At 43.2% G+C, this 19,484-nt stretch overlaps 1 protein-coding gene across 2 annotated transcripts in view; it reads left to right on the top strand.

Moving 5' to 3' along the window:
* The window catches only part of LOC106603840 (B-cell receptor CD22-like), a 32,203-nt gene that overhangs the window by 7,364 nt on the left and 5,355 nt on the right, over positions 1–19,484 (top strand). Inside the window, exons 1-5 of one of the 2 annotated variants that reach the window (XM_045712659.1) lie at positions 3,874–4,874; positions 12,545–12,622; positions 17,090–17,434; positions 17,833–18,087; positions 18,350–18,613. In XM_045712659.1, coding sequence (XP_045568615.1) covers positions 12,568–12,622; positions 17,090–17,434; positions 17,833–18,087; positions 18,350–18,613 — 919 coding nt within the window. In that variant the 5' untranslated portion in view covers positions 3,874–4,874; positions 12,545–12,567. Of the gene's footprint in view, positions 1–3,873; positions 4,875–12,544; positions 12,623–17,089; positions 17,435–17,832; positions 18,088–18,349; positions 18,614–19,484 lie in introns of those variants that run through there. The other variant, XM_045712660.1, reaches the window with a different exon arrangement.

Genomic DNA, 19,484 nt, shown 5'->3' with positions numbered 1-19,484 from the left:
TAAGGACGGGCGGGTTAGGTGCAGGCAGCGATCGGTTGAAGAGCATGCATTAGTTTTACTTGTATTTACGAGCAGTTGGAGGCCAAGGAAGGAGAGTTGTATGGCATTGAAGCTCGTCTGGAGGGTTGTTAACACAGTGTTAACACAGTGTCCAAAGAAGGGCCAGAAGTATACAGAATGGTGTCGTCTGCGTAGAGGTGGATCAGAGACTCACCAGCAGAAAGAGAGACATCATTGATGTACACAGAGAAAAGAGTTGGCCCAATAACTGAACCCTGTGGCACCCCCATAGAACTACCAGAGGCCATCCGATTTGACAGATTGAACTCTTTCAGAGAAGTAGCTGGTGAACCAGGCGAGGCAATCATTTGAGAAACCAAGGCTATTGAGTCTGCCGATGAGGATGTGGTGATTGACAGAGTCGAAAGCCTCGGTACCCCCTGTGTCACTTGTTGAAGGCTGGGTCTACAAAAAAACAAGACTTGACTACCTTGGGCTTTGACACTGGCTGCAACACCTTCTTCTACCCAGTTATCCACAGTCACTTTACCTCTACCTACATGTACATATTACCTCAATTACCTTGACAAACCAGTGCCCCCGCACATTGAGTCTATACCGGTACCCCCTGTATATAGCCTCCACATTGACTCTGTACCAGTACCCCCTGTATATAGCCTCCAAATTGACTCGGTACCGGTACCCCCTGTATATAGCCTCCTCAAATTGACTCTGTACCAGTACCCCCTGTATATAGCCTCCACATTGACTCTGTACCGGTACCCCCTGTATATAGCCTCCACATTGACTCTGTACCGGTACCCCCTGTACATAGCCTCCACATTGACTCTGTACCGGTACCCCCTGTATATAGCCTCCACATTGACTCTGTACCGGTACCCCCTGTATATAGCCTCGCGACTGTTATTTTTTGTTGCTCCTTAATTATTTTTATTTTAACATTTGTCCTATTTTCTATAATTGTTTTATTTTGTTACTTTCTTAACCTTGTTTTCTTAAATGCATTGTTGGTTAAGGGCTTGTAAGTCAGAATTTCAATGTAATTTCTACACCTGTTGTATTCGGTGCATGTGACAAATATAATTTGATATGATTTGATCAAGGGATTCAAAAGAAGATAGGAATCATAGGATCTAGAATTGGGATAAAAATAAAAGTTTTAGTACTGGGGTTATATAAATGTTTTAGACAGAGTAGAGCACAGTGTTTTAGTACCGGGGGTTTATAAATGTTTTAGACAGAGTAGAGCACAGTGTTTTAGTACTGGGGGATTATAAATGTTTTAGACAGAGTAGAGCACAGTGTTTTAGTACTGGGGTTAATAAATGTTTTAGACAGAGTAGAGCACAGTGTTTTAGTACTGGGGTTTATACATGTTTTAGACAGAGTTGAGCAGTGTTTTAGTAGCAGGGGTTTATAAATGTTTTAGACAGAGTAGAGCACAGTGTTTTAGTACTGGGGTTTATAAATGTTTTAGACAGAGTAGAGCACAGTGTTTTAGTACTGGGGTTTTATAAATGTTTTAGACAGAGTAGAGCACAGTGTTTTAGTACTGGGGTTTATAAATGTTTTAGACAGAGTAGAGCACAGTGTTTTAGTACTGGGGTTTTATAAATGTTTTAGACAGAGTAGAGCACAGTGTTTTAGTACTGGGGGTTTATAAATGTTTTAGACAGAGTAGAGCACAGTGTTTTAGTACTGGGGTTTATAAATGTTTTAGACAGAGTTGAGCAGTGTTTTAGTACTGGGGTTTATACATGTTTTAGACAGAGTAGTGCACAGTGTTTTAGTACTGGGGTTTATAAATGTTTTAGACAGAGTAGTGCACAGTGTTTTAGTACTGGGGTTTATAAATGTTTTAGACAGAGTAGAGCACAGTGTTTTAGTACTGGGGTTTATAAATGTTTTAGACAGAGTAGAGCACAGTGTTTTAGTAGCAGGGGTTTATAAATGTTTTAGACAGAGTAGAGCACAGTGTTTTAGTACTGGGGTTTTATAAATGTTTTAGACAGAGTAGAGCACAGTGTTTTAGTAGCAGGGTTTTATAAATGTTTTAGACAGAGTAGAGCACAGTGTTTTAGTACTGGGGGTTTATAAATGTTTTAGACAGAGTAGTGCACAGTGTTTTAGTACTGGGGTTTATAAATGTTTTAGACAGAGTAGTGCACAGTGTTTTAGTACTGGGGTTTATAAATGTTTTAGACAGAGTAGAGCACAGTGTTTTAGTACTGGGGGTTTATAAATGTTAGCACAGTTGAGTCTGTCTGCTGACCACTTTTCACCCTTGAAAGTCATGGTGGAAACAACAATTGGTAGATAAACCCCTGGTTGCTGATTACTCTCAAAGTCATAAAACACAAATGTCTCTGAATGTTCATCTTCATCCAATGGTTGAAGGTAGCACTCATGTTCCACTTCTTGAACCACTTCAGTGTCTCTGCTTTTCAAAGCCCCTTTACAGACAGGGCAGTGTAGGATACCACATACCTTTACAGACAGGGCAGTGTAGGATACCACATACCTTTACAGACAGGGCAGTGTAGGATACCACATACCTTTACAGACAGGGCAGTGTAGGATACCACATACCTTTACAGACAGGGCAGTGTAGGATACCACATACCTTTACAGACAGGGCAGTGTAGGATACCACATACCTTTACAGACAGGGCAGTGTCCACATACGTGAGGTTGGGGGTTGTCTGTTTTAACGTTGTAATTGCGTTGGAATTTTGGACATTTCTTGTTGAGGTCACACCAGCTGACAGATGTATATGCCTTTGGATGCTATGGACTCTAAAACACAGAGGTCCAGTTACTAGATAGGTTTCTCACAGCCTTTTACAGGACTCTAAAAGGCAGAGGTCCAGTTACTAGATAGGTTTCTCACAACCTTTTACAGGGCTCTAAAAGACAGAGAGGTTCAGTTACTAGATAGGTTTCTCACAGCCTTTTACAGAGCTCTAAAAGACAGAGAGGTCCAGTTACTAGATAGGTTTCTCACAACCTTTTACAGGACTCTAAAAGACAGAGAGGTCCAGTTACTAGATAGGTTTCTCACAACCTTTTACAGGACTCTAAAAGACAGAGAGGTCCAGTTACTAGATAGGTTTCTCACAGCCTTTTACAGAGCTCTAAAAGACAGAGAGGTCCAGTTACTAGATAGGTTTCTCACAGCCTTTTACAGGGCTCTAAAAGACAGAGAGGTCCAGTTATTAGATAGGTTTCTCACAGCCTTTTACAGGACTCTAAAAGACAGAGAGGTCCAGTTACTAGATAGGTTTCTCACAGCCATTTACATGCTATCTTCAATCAGTAGAGGCTCTACCTCAGAAATTATTGTGTCAAGCTGTTTAGCTGCATCCTACATCAACACATCGTCCTCATCAACACGTCATCCTCATCAACACATCATCCTCATCAACACATCATCCACATCATCCTCATTATCCTCATCAACACATCATCCTCATCAACACATCATCCTCATCAACACATCATCCTCATCAACACATCATCATCCTCATCAACACATCATCACATCATCATCATCAACACATCATCATCATCAACACATCATCCTCATCAACACATCATCCTCATCAACACATCATCATCCTCATCAACACATCATCACATCATCATCATCAACACATCATCATCATCAACACATCATCCTCATCAACACATCATCCTCATCAACACATCATCATCCTCATCAACACATCATCACATCATCATCATCAACACATCATCATCATCAACACATCATCCTCATCAACACATCATCATCCTCATCAACACATCATCACATCATCATCATCAACACATCATCATCATCAACACATCATCCTCATCAACACATCATCCTCATCAACACATCATCATCCTCATCAACACATCATCACATCATCATCATCAACACATCATCATCATCAACACATCATCCTCATCAACACATCATCCTCATCAACACATCATCCTCATCAACACATCACCCTCATCATCCTCATGTCCTCCTATGTCAGCAATCCATGCTTTGGTTTAGTTTCCCCTGGTACTGTTTCCACTTGCTAATGTTTTAGCATTTGTGGCACAAATCCCATTCAAGTCATCCGACCAATATTAGCATTTTTTGCACATTTCTTTTAGTCATTTTATCATGTCCAAATCATGTCCAAATCATCCAAATGTATAAAATTCAATGTGAAGCTCAACAAAGTCACTTATAGATGATTTGAACATGATGTGCTAATGTTAATCTGACAAATCATATTATCGGTCCCATGATTTGAATTAGATTTTTGCTACAAATGCTATAATGTTATGTAAATGTAGGAGTGTTTGACATTGCAGCCGACTTTATAGACGAGTCGAGATCTACAAATGACCTTGCATGATAAATAACTACTCACTCACTCAGTCAGTCAGTCAGTCACAATTTACCCACGATGCATCACAGTTTTGATGCTCTCGAACACTGTATGTGTGACTGAGGAAGGAAGCCCTCTCTGCATCAGCTTCTTAGTTCCTGACATAGATTTGTCTAGAGGGTCCATCTATGCATATTTGTCATTATGTCGTCTGCAACAGAATTAGAAGAGCAATTGAGGACTATCTCCATTTTAAAGTAGTTAATGTCTTCTTCTTCAACTTCCATAACTTTAATGACAGTCGGTAAACCAACTGAAAGTTTGTATTCAATGGCTTTAGTTTTGAAGCAAGTGCGCCCTCTATTAAACTCTATGGACACAGACTACTTCAATGTTGGGTTAACCACAGATCTCAAACTTCACACTCAGTGTCTGTTTACTGACAGTAAGTTAACTTACAACACGTCTACCCTTCACTCTGTAAGTATGCTTGACGATATCTTAAAATATGTATATTTTATAATTTGTTTGTAACCATGAACTTCTGTATCCTGTTATGTGCATGGCGATGCTATTGGAATGTATGTTGTTTTGTTTTTCTGTTATGTACTCTGTAGATGTATTTCTGCATATTAATCTGATACAGTATTGTACATGTGGTTTCATATATAATACTTTTTCCTGCTATTTTAAGGACTCTGACAGTAATAGATTTTTGTGGAGACGTGTTTGAAAATGGGCTAAAGTAAGAGGGGATTGGGTGTTTAGCTTTTAGGAGTAATACAGTATTAATATGAAACACAGTGATGGAGGGTTGTGTTTAGGAGTATTATTTACGTGAGACACAGTGACGGTGGATTGAAATGCTTACTAACGGGTCCATTTCCAACAATGCAGAGTAAAAACATTTTAAATAGTGACACAAGGAACTGAATAACAAATAACAATAATGAGTAAAAAATAACATGTCTATTTACCAGTACCTAGTTGATGTGCAGGGGTATGAAATAATTGAGGTGGTTATGGGGCGGCAGGTAGCCTAGTGGTTAGAGTGTTGGACTCGTAACTGAAAGGTTGCAGATTGAATCCCTGGGCTGACATGGTACAAATCTGTCGTTCTGCCCCTGAACAAGGCAGTTAACCCACTGTTCCTAGGCCATCATTGAAAATAAGAATTTGCTCTTAACTGACTTTCCTAGTTAAATAAAGGTAAAATAAAAATGTACACACATGTAAGGGAAAGGGGGATACCCAGTCAGTTGCACAACTAAATCCATTCAACTAAAATGTGTCTTCTTTATTTTATTTATCCGTTATTTTACCAGGTAAGTTGACTGAGAACACGTTCTCATTTACAGTAACGACCTGGGGAATAGTTACAGGGGAGAGGAAGGGGATGAATGAACCAATTGTAAACTTCTTCTACAGTTAACCTAACCCCTCTGAAACAGAGCAACACTGCGGGATCTGCCTTAATCGACATCATCGGCACCAGGGATCAGTTGTTGTTGGGTGTTAACTGCCTTGCTCAAGGACAGAACTGCATATTTTGACCTGATTGCTGTTTGGCATCGTAATCGACTTCAGTGGGCAAATACTCACCTTCGATGGCCACTGGCACGCTGGAGAAGTGTGCTCTTCACGGATGAATCCCGTTTTCAACTGTACCGGGCAGATAGCAGACAGCGTGTATGGCGTAGTCTGGGCAAGCGTTTTGCTGATGCCAACGTTGTGAACAGTATACCCCATGGTGGCAGTGGGGTTATGGTATGGTTAGGCATAAGCTATGGACAACGAACACAATTGCATTTTATCGATGTCAATTTGAATACAGAGAGATACTGTGACGAGATCCTGAGGCCCATTTTTGTGCTATTCATCCACCGCCATCACCTCATGTTTCAGCATCAAAATGCATGGCCCCATGTCGCAAGAATCATACACAATTTCTGGAAGCTGAAAATGTCCCAGTTCTTCTATGGCCTGCATACTCACCACTGTCCTATTGAGAATGCTTTTGGATGCTCTGGATCGACGTGTACGACAGCATGTTCCAGTTCTTGCCAATATTCAGCAACTTCTCACAGCCATTAAAGATTAGTTGGACAACATTCGACAGGCCTCTATGGAAAGGAGATGTCGCGCTGCATGAGACAAAAAGTGGTCACACCAGATACTGACTAGTTTTCTGATCCATGCCCCTCCTTTTTTTTAAGGTATCTGTGACCAACAGATGCATATGTGTATTCCCAGTCATATGAAATCTATTAGGTCCTAATACATTTATTTAAATTAACGGATTTCCTTATATGAACTGTAAGTCAGTAAAATCTTAAAATATTTTGCATGTTGCGTTTATATTTTTGTTCAGTGTAGATGAAAACTCTCTTGGTAAACAGTATTGTTTACTGCTTATCACAAGGTATTCTAACTCAGGCAAGCAAAAACTTGAGACTTCCTTAACAAAGAGACACACCCCTCCTCCCTTCGACTTACCAGAGTCTGCCATCCATTCTTGAAGATGCTCTTAGAGAAAAGGGTTCCAAAAGGGTTCCTCGGCTGTCCCAATAGGAGCACCCTTTTTGGTTCTAGGTAGAACCCCTTTCGTTTACATGTAGAACACTCTGTGGAAAGGGTTCTACATGGAACCCAAAAAGGTTCTACCTGTAATTCAAAAAGGTTCTTCCTGGAACCTAAAAGGATTCTTCAAAGGGTTCTCCTATGGCATCAGCCAAATAACCCTTTAAGGTTCTAGAAAGCAAAACATTTTTGTGTAGAAAAACCAGCAAGATGTATATCCAGGTCCTCATTCAGCCACAACTCAAGAAAAACGTATTACAGTTTTCCAGTGATAGGATAGAACATAGCTCATCCAGTTTGTTCTCCAGTGACTGCACGTTCGCCAATATTAATTTATTAAATACATTTTGTATTTAACCTTTATTTAACTAGGAAAGTCAGTTAAGAACACAATCTTATTTACAATAGAACAGAGGGCAATGGTGGTCTATTTGATCGCCAACGTAATCTCGTCAGGATGCCTGCTCACTTGCCTCTCTATTGCCGCCACTTCCTCTTTCGAGTCCCGGGGGATTAGGGCCTGGTCCGGAGTAAGCAGAACGTCCATAATTTGCCATCTCGTTGAGGTAGAAATGTTTGTCCATATCAAGTTAAATGATCACTGTTCTGATGTCCGGAAGCTGTTTTCGGTCAGAGTAAAGTTAAAATCAGCACAAAAAGACACAAAATAGCGGAGTAGGTCAGGAGCCCGTAAATCGGCTGCTATCCACTGCTTGCCATCTGCTGTTCACAAGGGCCAACAGTGGAACAGAATATGATAGCGGCATGTTCTATAGAACAGACATCAATTTTTGTGTGCTTAAATTTTACTTTTTAACACCAGTGTTGCGTTTCATTAGTTTGTTATGTTGTTATTAGCCCAACATTATTGAGGACATTATTATTAGGTACCAGTACTATACACGATGGCCAACAGTGGTTCTCTCCCAAATGGCACCCTGTTCCCTTAATAGTGTACTACTTTTGACATAGGGTGCCATTTGGGAAGAAGCCAGTGTAACTGAATATGATCAAGGCATTATATTACTGCCCATCGTACGAAGAGACACTACAGTAATGCTGAGATGCCAGTAGGGAGAGCTCTAGTCTAGAACACTGAAACCTTCAGTATCACTTTGATGCAGCTGATGAGGAGTGTAAATTGAATGTGTTTATAGAATAGAATGAATGACTTCATGGAACTGACCAAATGTAAATGGAACTTTGACCTGTTCCATGTAGAACTCAGAGGGACAAGGCAACACATTCTAAGATATTATAAACATTCCATAAAGAATAGTCAACATATTGTTAACATGATTCTGTATTTAAATAAAAGTGGAAATGGGGGACATTTTGTCCATTTTAGAAATGTAGGGCCCATTCTAATACAGTAACCTCCCTTCTCTGACATGTTGTTCTCGTCGTCATGCATGTTAATGACTTAAAGAGGAAAGGACAGTTCTGCATCAGCTACTTGTGCCCTGACTACTTTAAATATGTATCAACTGGTTGACTCTCTGTACAGGACCTCTCTCCTTCACTTCACTCTATAAGTACGCGTGACAATATCTTGAAAAATAGTTTTGGGTTATTTGATTTTAGTCATTAGTCATATTCTTGAGGGGAATGTATAATTTTACTTCTTGTTATGTTTTGAGCTGTGTTTTGGATCAGAACTGTGTCAGATAAGACCCAGATGCAGACAGTTTGAATAACAGATGTTTATTAACAAAACAGGGGGCAGGCAGACGACAGGTCAAGGGCAGGCAGAGGTCAGTAATCCAGGGTAGAGTCAGGAAGGTACAGAACGGCAGGCAGGCTCAGGGTCAGGACAGGCAGAGTGGTCAAAACCGGAAAAACTAGAAAAACAGGGGCTAGAGAGAACCAGGGGCTAGGGAGAACCAGGGGCTAGGGAGAACCAGGGGCTAGGGAGAACCAGGGGCTAGGGAGAACCAGGGGCTAGAGAGAACCAGGGGCTAGGGAGAACCAGGGGCTAGGGAGAACCAGGGGCTAGAGAGAACCAGGGGCTAGAGAGAACCAGGGGCTAGGGAGAACCAGGGGCTAGGGAGAACCAGGGGCTAGGGAGAACCAGGGGCTAGGGAGAAACAGGGGCTAGGGAGAACCAGGGGCTAGAGAGAACCAGGGGCTAGGGAGAACCAGGGGCTAGGGAGAAACAGGGGCTAGGGAGAACCAGGGGCTAGGGAGAACCAGGGGCTAGGGAGAACCAGGGGCTAGGGAGAACCAGGGGCTAGGGAGAAACAGGGGCTAGGGAGAACCAGGGGCTAGAGAGAACCAGGGGCTAGGGAGAAACAGGGGCTAGGGAGAAACAGGGGCTAGAGAGAACCAGGGGCTAGGGAGAACCAGGGGCTAGGGAGAACCAGGGGCTAGGGGGAACCAGGGGCTAGGGGGAACCAGGGGCTAGAGAGAAACAGGGGCTAGAGAGAACCAGGGGCTAGGGAGAAACAGGGGCTAGGGAGAAACAGGGGCTAGGGAGAACCAGGGGCTAGAGAGAACCAGGGGCTAGGGAGAACCAGGGGCTAGGGAGAACCAGGGGCTAGGGAGAACCAGGGGCTAGGGAGAAACAGGGGCTAGGGAGAACCAGGGGCTAGGGAGAACCAGGGGCTAGGGAGAAACAGGGGCTAGGGGGAAACAGGGGCTAGGGAGAACCAGGGGCTAGAGAGAAACAGGGGCTAGAGAGAACCAGGGGCTAGGGGGAACCAGGCTGGTAGGCTTGGCGATACAAACTGGCAACAGACAAACAGAAAATACAGGTATAAAGGCAGTGGTGTAAAGTACTTGAGTAAAAATACTTTCAAGTACTCCTGAAGTAGTTGTTTTGGGGTATCTGTACTTTATTTTACTATTTTTATTTTTGACAACTTTCACTTTTACTTCACTACATTCCTAAAAGAAAATAATGTACTTATTACTCAATACATTTCCCCTGACACCCAAAAGTCCTCGTTAAATTTTGAATGCTTAGCAGGACAGAAAAGGTCCAATTCACGCACTTATCAAGAGAACATCCCTGGTCATCCCTACTGATTCTGATGTGAAAACTCACTAAACACAAACGCTTTGTTTCTGAATGATTTCTGAGTGTTGGAGTGTGCCCCTGGCTATCTGCACATACAAACAAAACACAAACAGTTGTGCCATCTGGTTTGCTTAACAAGGAATTTGAAATGATTCATACTTTTACTTTTGATACTTAAGTACATTTTTGCAATTACATTTATTTTTGATACTTTATATCATATTATTTAAAACCAAATACTTTTAGACTTTTACTCAAGTCGTATTTTACTGGGTGACTCACTTTTACTCAAGTATGACAATTGGGTACTTTTCCACCACTGTATAAATACACAGGGGATAAGGGGGGAAACTGGCGACACCTGGAGGGCGGGTGGAGACAAGCACAAGACAGGTGAAACAGATCAGGGTGAGACAGTGTTGGTTGTTACATCAGGGCCTGTATTCATAAAGTGTCTCAGTGGAGGAGTGTTGGAATGTGTGTGAATGACACAGTGGATTTATCTGAGGGTCCTTTAGGACCAGACTGAGTAGGGTTGACATCTATACTGGGACTGATAGGGAGTAGGGTTGACATCTATACTGGGACTGATAGGGAGTAGGGTTGACATCTATACTGGGACTGATAGGGAGTAGGGTTGACATCTATACTGGGACTGATAGGGAGTAGGGTTGACATCTATACTGGGACTGATAGGGAGTAGGGTTGACATCTATACTGGGACTGATAGGGAGTAGGGTTGACATCTATACTGGGACTGATAGGGAGTAGGGTTGACATCTATACTGGGACTGATAGGGAGTAGGGTTGACATCTATACTGGGACTGATAGGGAGTAGGGTTGACATCTATACTGGGACTGATAGGGAGTAGGGTTGACATCTATACTGGGACTGATAGGGAGTAGGGTTGACATCTATACTGGGACTGATAGGGAGTAGGGTTGACATCTATACTGGGACTGATAGGGAGTAGGGTTGACATCTATACTGGGACTGATAGGGAGTAGGGTTGACATCTATACTGGGACTGATAGGGAGTAGGGTTGACATCTATACTGGGACTGATAGGGAGTAGGGTTGACATCTATACTGGGACTGATAGGGAGTAGGGTTGACATCTATACTGGGACTGATAGGGAGTAGGGTTGACATCTATACTGGGACTGATAGGGAGTAGGGTTGACATCTATACTGGGACTGATAGGGAGTAGGGTTGACATCTATACTGGGACTGATAGGGAGTAGGGTTGACATCTATACTGGGACTGATAGGGAGTAGGGTTGACATCTATACTGGGACTGATAGGGAGTAGGGTTGACATCTATACTGGGACTGATAGGGAGTAGGGTTGACATCTATACTGGGACTGATAGGGAGTAGGGTTGACATCTATACTGGGACTGATAGGGAGTAGGGTTGACATCTATACTGGGACTGATAGGGAGTAGGGTTGACATCTATACTGGGACTGATAGGGAGTAGGGTTGACATCTATACTGGGACTGATAGGGAGTAGGGTTGACATCTATACTGGGACTGATAGGGAGTAGGGTTGACATCTATACTGGGACTGATAGGGAGTAGGGTTGACATCTATACTGGGACTGATAGGGAGTAGGGTTGACATCTATACTGGGACTGATAGGGAGTAGGGTTGACATCTATACTGGGACTGATAGGGAGTAGGGTTGACATCTATACTGGGACTGATAGGGAGTAGGGTTGACATCTATACTGTGTAGGATGTGTGTTTGAACTTTTCTACATCCATAACAACCAGCTCTCTAGACTGATACAGACTCTATGGGCCTTATGGGCCTTCACTACAGATGGTGTGTGTGTGTGTGTGTCTGTGTGTCTGTGTGTCTGTGTGTGTCTGTGTGTGTGTGTGTGTGTGTGTGTGTGTGTGTGTGTGTGTGTGTGTGTGTGTGTGTGTGTGTGTGTGTGTGTGTGTGTCTGTGTGTGTGTGTGTGTGTGTGTGTGTGTGTGTGTGTGTGTGTGTGTGTGTGTGTGTGTGAGAGAGAGAGTCAATTGTTGTTTAGCCTCACAGCTTGGGGATAGGAGTTATCATTGAACCTGGTGGTCAGTCTTTAGGCTGCTGTACAGCTTGACGGACCATAGAGAATTGAACATTTATCCTCCTGTATCTGGGGATCTGAGAATAAACAGCTTCACAACAATCAATGTTGAAATATGTGTTTACAGTTCTACACATCTGTTCAATAAGTGATTGTTTTTGTTGTTTGTGATGTTGATGACTTTATTGTATCCATTAGGAAATAGTTTTTGCATCAGACAGCATGTCATCTTAAATAGACAGACGAAGACAGACATGCAACACGTCACACACATTACATACATAGTGCAATAGACTTACAGACAGACAGTATTCACATAGACAACCATATAGCACAATACAACACAGCACAATATGAGCCTGGTTCATTTTCAGTAATGAGGCCCTGTACCCCATTTACAGTTTCTACTTCAATGTATCAGGTGGAGTTATTCACCTGCTATAGAGTGAGTTGTTGTTTATGTTTCTAAGACTGCAGGGTGGGAGATGCAACAATGGCCTTGAGAACAGCAGGAAGTGTGTTGCTGGTATTTCTCTGGTCTGTGACAGGTATGGTCTCATTCTTATCTTTTAGTTGTTCTGTTTCTCTACAGACATTTCTAAAGGATATGAATCATAATGTTATTCTGGTGTTAGGCGTCTCCACTTCCCTTTAAATAGGTATCTTTCACACCTCACTGAGTGATTCTTGTCTGTGGTTTCACACTCAACTCACCAACTATGGCAACATGGTGTGGACAAACCCTACTCATTTTGAAATTGATGCATCTTTAAGGTGAAAAAAAAGCACAAGCATCCACAACGTTCAAACATCTTTCCCATAATTACAGGTATTTTATCAACCATTTGAGTTCAGCCATAATATTTGTTGTAATATTTGTTCTCCCTTTTCAGGGGGATGAAATTGTAACCAGCTCTGTAATGCTTGTTTGAAAAAGACAGATACTTTTGAAAAAAGTATAATTCTCAATGAATCTAAAATGAGACATGGCAATCTGCACAAAGGCAAAAAGGCCATTTTTAAACAATGGATGAGCTTTTCTTATTAATCTACTGGAGAACCATTTAGGGTTCAAGTAAAACGTTTGTATAAGTGAAGCTTTTAGAGAGAGGTTTAGTGCTTTTATATGTAATAATCTCAACCCACCCAGTTAGTAATCATTACATAGCGACTGTGTGTTTATTCATGTGAAAATTGACTTTGCCGCTTCAGCATGCTTTTGTGGCACAGTCAATGGCACACAGGGGATATTGGCCAGAAGGTTCAGGGTTCGCCCGACCACCACGGATGAGCTCACTCTCCCTGCCTATTTCATTATTACGATCAGAGCCGGCTGCAGACAGTGATCAGCCAGGGGGAAATCAGATTTTCAAAATTTTGATGCCATATTTATAATTATATAAAATATATTCACATTTTCTACCAACAGGTTTCTGTGCCAATGCACCACACAACCAATAAACAAAAGCATAACGACTTGGAGCACTTCTATAGCATGGTTTACGTTTTTAAAACCACAATCAATCTGAACAAATAGGAATACATCCCACCTTACCTTGTAGGCTTACCCAGTATCGAAGGCTTGACAATCTCTGAATGTCATTCAGCTTTCTGGTGTTTTGTAACAAATGTCTCTTTCCATTCATCAAATGGCTGCTGCACAGTTTGGATTGATTGATTTTATTGGTCAGTTAAAAAAAATACATACACACATGTACACACAGTTTATTTACAGTGACCAGGATTGTTGATTTAAAGGACAATAAAGTCTGGGACTTATTTACATTGTGGTGCCTATGTTTTACATAAACACATTTACATTGCATAGATACAGACACATTGCATAGATACAGACACATTGCATAGATACAGACACATTGCATAGATACAGACACATTGCAGATATAAACACATTACAGAGATACATTACAGAGATACATTACAGAGATACAGACACATTACAGAGATACAGACACATTACAGAGATACATTACAGAGATACAGACACATTACAGAGATACACACACATTGTTACAGTTATCGATGGTGAAGGAGGACCAAAATCCAGCAGGACTGCGTTTGTTCATCTTGAACATTTATTAAACTCAAAATGAACACCAAAACAACAAAACAAACTCACGATCCCCGAACAGTCTTCTCAGGCTCACACACGCTAGACAAGAAACAATCTCCCACAAAAACCTACACCAAACAATTACCCATATATAGGACTCTCAATCAGAGGCAACGAGGAAGCACCTGCCTCCAATTGAGAGTCCCAAACCCCAATCAACCTAACATAGAAATACATTAACCAGACTACACATAGAAATACATAGACCATAAACCAAAAACCCGGAAATAATAAATCAAACGCCCTTCTACCAAAACACCACCCCGAACCACATAAAACAAATACCCTCTGCCACGTCCTGACCAAACTACAATAACAATTAACCCTTATATTGGCCAGGACGTGACAGTACCCCCCCCCTAAAGGTGCTAACCCCGGAAGCACCTCAAGAATAACAAAAACCCCAAACAACAAAAAATCCCCCTAAACTAAAGGGAGGGGTGGCTGCCGTCACCGACGGCACTTGTGCTACACCCCCTCCCCAACCCACTTATACAGGTGGTGGTTCAGGCTCCGGCCTATTGTCCTCCAGAGTGCCGACCGACCCGATCTGCCTCGGACCGTAGGCAGACTCCCCCTGCTCTGGATCATGGGCAGACCTCCTCCTCTCCACCCTGTATGCAGACTCATCAATTAAACCGTTAATTACTTTAAGTTCTGAAATGTCAGGCTTACTCAGTTTAGGGTTGCTGCTAGACTCCCTTGATTTTTGGTCATCAGCAGACTCTGGGCAGATGGGCCACTCTGGCTGATCCTGGCTGACGGGCCGCTCTGGCTGATCCTGGCCGACGGGCCGCTCTGGCTGATCCTGACCGACGGGCCGATCTGGCTGATCCTGGCCGACGGGCCGCTCTGGCTGATCCGGGCAGTCGGGCCGCTCTGGCATCTCCGGGCAGTCGGGCCACTCTGGCATCTCCGGGCAGTCGGGCCGTTCTGGCATCTCCGGGCAGTCGGGCCGCTCTGGCATCTCCGGGCAGTCGGGCCGCTCTGGCGGCTCCTGACTGACGGGCGGCTCTGGCGGCTCCTGACTGACGGGCGGCTCTGGCGACTCCTGACTGACGGGCAGCTCTGGCGACTCCTGACTGACGGGCGGCTCTGGCGACTCCTGACTGACGGGCGGCTCTGGCGACTCCTGACTGACGGGCGGCTCTGGCGACTCCTGACTGACGGGCGGCTCTGGCGACTCCTGACTGACGGGCGGCTCTGGCGACTCCTGACTGACGGGCAGCTCTGGCGACTTCTGACTGAGCCGACGCACTGGAAGCCTGGTGCGTGGTGCTGGTACTGGGGTTATCAGCCTGGGAACACGCACTTCCAGGCTAATGCGGGGAGCGGGAACAGGACGAGTCGGACTGGGCTGATGCACTTGAAACCTGGTGCGTGGTGCTGGTACTGGACGTGCCAGACTGGGAACACGCACCTCTAGGCTAGTGCGTGGAGCGGGAACAGGATATATAGGACCGTGGAGGCTTACTGGCGGTCTCGAGCTTAAACCTGGCATCGCCCTTTCTGGCTGAATGCCTACTACCCCCTGGTAAATGCGGGGTGCTGGTATAGCGTGTACTGGCCTAAAAACACTTGGCCTCGCCATAATACTCATTACCCCGAAGCACGAGACATGTCCATTAACTGGCTTCTGTGACACAGTCCGGGATTTGGCCTGGGGCTCCAAACTTGCCCCGCCAAACTACCCATATGCCCCCCAAAAAAATTATTGGGGCTGCCTCTCGGGTTTAATCGGCAGTCGTGTTCCTCGGTAGCATTCCCGGTCTTTGCTCCATTTCTTCCATGGGCCCTCTCCGGCCATAACTTGCTCCCATGTCCATTTCTCCCGTTTGTCCAATTCAAATTCCCTCTGCTCCTTCCAGTCCACCTGTTGCTCCTTCCTCTGCTGCTTGGTCCTTTTGTGGTGGGAGATTCTGTCACAGTTATCGATGGTGAAGGAGGACCAAAATCCAGCAGGACTGTGTTTGTTCATCTTGAACATTTATTAAACTCAAAATGAACACCAAAACAACAAAACAAACTCACGATCCCCGAACAGTCTTCTCAGGCTCACACACGCTAGACAAGAAACAATCTCCCACAAAAACCTACACCAAACAATTACCCATATATAGGACTCTCAATCAGAGGCAACGAGGAAGCACCTGCCTCCAATTGAGAGTCCCAAACCCCAATCAACCTAACATAGAAATACATTAACCATAGAAATACATAAACATAGACCATAAACCAAAAACCCGGAAATAATAAATCAAACGCCCTTCTACCAAAACACCACCCCGAACCACATAAAACAAATACCCTCTGCCACGTCCTGACCAAACTACAATAACAATTAACCCTTATATTGGCCAGGACGTGACACACATTACAGAGATACAGACACATTACAGAGATATAGAAACATTACAGAGACACAGACACACTACATAGATACAGACACATTACAGAGACACAGACACATTACAGAGATACAGACACATTACATAGATACAGACACATTACAGAGATACAGACACATTACAGAGATACAGACACATTACAGATACAGACACATTACAGATACAGACACATTACAGAGATACAGACACATTACAGAGATACAGACACATTACAGAGATACAGACACATTACAGAGATACAGACACATTACAGAGATACAGACACATTACAGAGATACAGACACATTACAGAGATACAGACACATTACATAGATACAGACACATTACAGAGATACAGACACATTACAGATATAGAAACATTACAGAGACACAGACACATTACAGAGATACAGACACATTACATAGATACAGACACATTACAGAGATACATTGGCTTAATTCTGATAGCATTGTGTTGTGTGACCTTGTTTCAGTGGTACTGGGTCAGAATGTCTGGAGTGTGACTTACACCAAGAAAAGTATCTGTGCCTTGAAGGGGTCAACAGTGGAGCTGCACTGCTCTTATACATATCCCAGTGGTACAGTCACAACAACCCTCTGGTTCACTGAATCTGGGACTGGTAAAGAACCTAAAGATCTAGGTCAGGACCCAGAGTATGCAGGTCGTCTGGAGTGTCATGGAGATCAGAAGAATTGTCACACACTGAGGATCACAGACCTGAGAGAGAGTGACTCTGCTGAGTACAAGTTCAGATTATTAACAGATCAGACCGGAGGGAAATATATTGGCAGTCCTGGAGTCACTCTGTCTGTCACAGGTACAGTTACGTACATTCAATATAGTTCAACTGTTGAATTCCATTTAGTTCAAGAAAATTGTCTTGGTTTGTATTTACAGTATCTGTCACTCATCTCACATCTATCTAGATAGTTGTAATGTGAGTGTGGTTCTGTATGTATGCTAAAGCATATGATGTGTGTGCTTCAGTGTATGCTGTGATTTTAGCATGTATGCTAATGAGAATGTTGTGTTAAAATCTGTTTAAATTGACTCTATTGAACCCAATACTTCCTGGAAAACAGTGGAAAGTATTACAGAGTTGACTATCCTGGCTAAATAAATCAAATTCATTAATGAATGACTATAATTACCTTATAAAGGGCAGCTATACAGACACAAAGGAGGAGAATAATGATTTGTTTCCTCATACTCTAGATGTTGTGTTGGAGATGGATCCTACATCTGTGTCAGAGAGGGAGAATGTCACACTGATATGTAGAACCAAATGTACACTGGACCCCATCACAGCCTACAGTTGGTATAAGAATGGACAGCCTATACCAAACAGCAACACCTCCTCTCCTGTCTATAGCCTATTCTCAGTCAGCAGTGAGGATACAGGCCGATACTCCTGTGCTGTAGAAGGCCATGAGGATCTCCCCTCTGCTGAAGAGACTCTCACTGTCACATGTCAGTACATTGTGGGTTTCATTTGATATACTGATTATGTTGATTCTTGAATTGGGAATAGATTGTTTTCCATATGAATAAATATGAATAAATATTTTTGTGTGTAACATCCATTTCCTTGAATTTGTATTACCACCATATCATCATTCTTTTTAATTATTATTTTTCTGATTGTCTTTTACTATGAATTAAATGATTTCAAACTCACCTGTAAAATGTAAACACAAATGTTGCTATAAATGAATCTGGTCTTCAACACCAGATGGTCCAAGGAACACCTCAGTGTCAGTCAGTCCCTCTGGTGAAATAATGGAGGGCAGTTCAGTGACTCTGACCTGCAGCAGTGAATCCAACCCACCTGTGGACAAATACACCTGGTACAAGAAGAATGTTACCTCACCAAAAGCATCAGGACAGAGTTACAGCATCACTAACATCATCTCTGAGGACAGAGGAGAATACTACTGTGAGGCTGAGAATACAATAGCATCTAATAACTCTACAGCTCTGATGATCATTATAGCAGGTGAAGTTACATCTTCAATACTTCAATACAAAATGATGTTCAATAAGAAATGATGTTTCAAGGTAATCTTCTTCTAGTTTGCATCATTACACTTTGGTTTAAAACTATACATAGTCTTATACATACAAGTATTGCATTAATGTCCTGTATTGCAGTATATTCATTTTCAGTTCATAATTTTTACATTTACATTTAAGTCATTTAGCAGACGCTCTTATCCAGAGCGACTTACAAAATGGTGCATTCACCTTATGATATCCAGTGGAACAACCACTTTACAATAGTGCATCTAAATCTTTTAAGGGGGGGGGGTTAGAAGGATTACTTTATCCTATCCTAGGTATTCCTTAAAGAGGTGGGGTTTCAGGTGTCTCCGGAAGGTGGTGATTGACTCCGCTGTCCTGGCGTTGTGAGGGAGCTTGTTCCACCATTGGGGTGCCAGAGCAGCGAACAGTTTTGACTGGGCTGAGCGGGAACTGTGCTTCCTCAGAGGTAGGGGGGCCAGCAGGCCAGTGGTGGATGAACGCAGTGCCCTTGTTTGGGTGTAGGGCCTGATCAGAGCCTGAAGGTATGGAGGTGCCGTTCCCTTCACAGCTCCGTAGGCAATCACCATGGTCTTGTAGCGGATGCGAGCTTCAACTGGAAGCCAGTGGAGAGAGCGGAGGAGCGGGGTGACGTGAGAGAACTTGGGAAGGTTGAACACCAGACGGGCTGCGGCGTTCTGGATGAGTTGTAGGGGTTTAATGGCACAGGCAGGGGAGCCCAGCCAACAGCGAGTTGCAGTAATCCAGACGGGAGATGACAAGTGCCTGGATTAGGACCTGCGCCGCTTCCTGTGTGAGGCAGGGTCGTACTCTGCGAATGTTGTAGA

Source organism: Salmo salar, unplaced genomic scaffold (genome assembly GCF_905237065.1).
Source record: "Salmo salar unplaced genomic scaffold, Ssal_v3.1, whole genome shotgun sequence".
Taxonomy (NCBI): Eukaryota; Metazoa; Chordata; class Actinopteri; order Salmoniformes; family Salmonidae; genus Salmo; species Salmo salar.
Note: the sequence above shows the minus strand (reverse complement) of the source record. Positions and strands in the feature narration are given on the sequence as shown.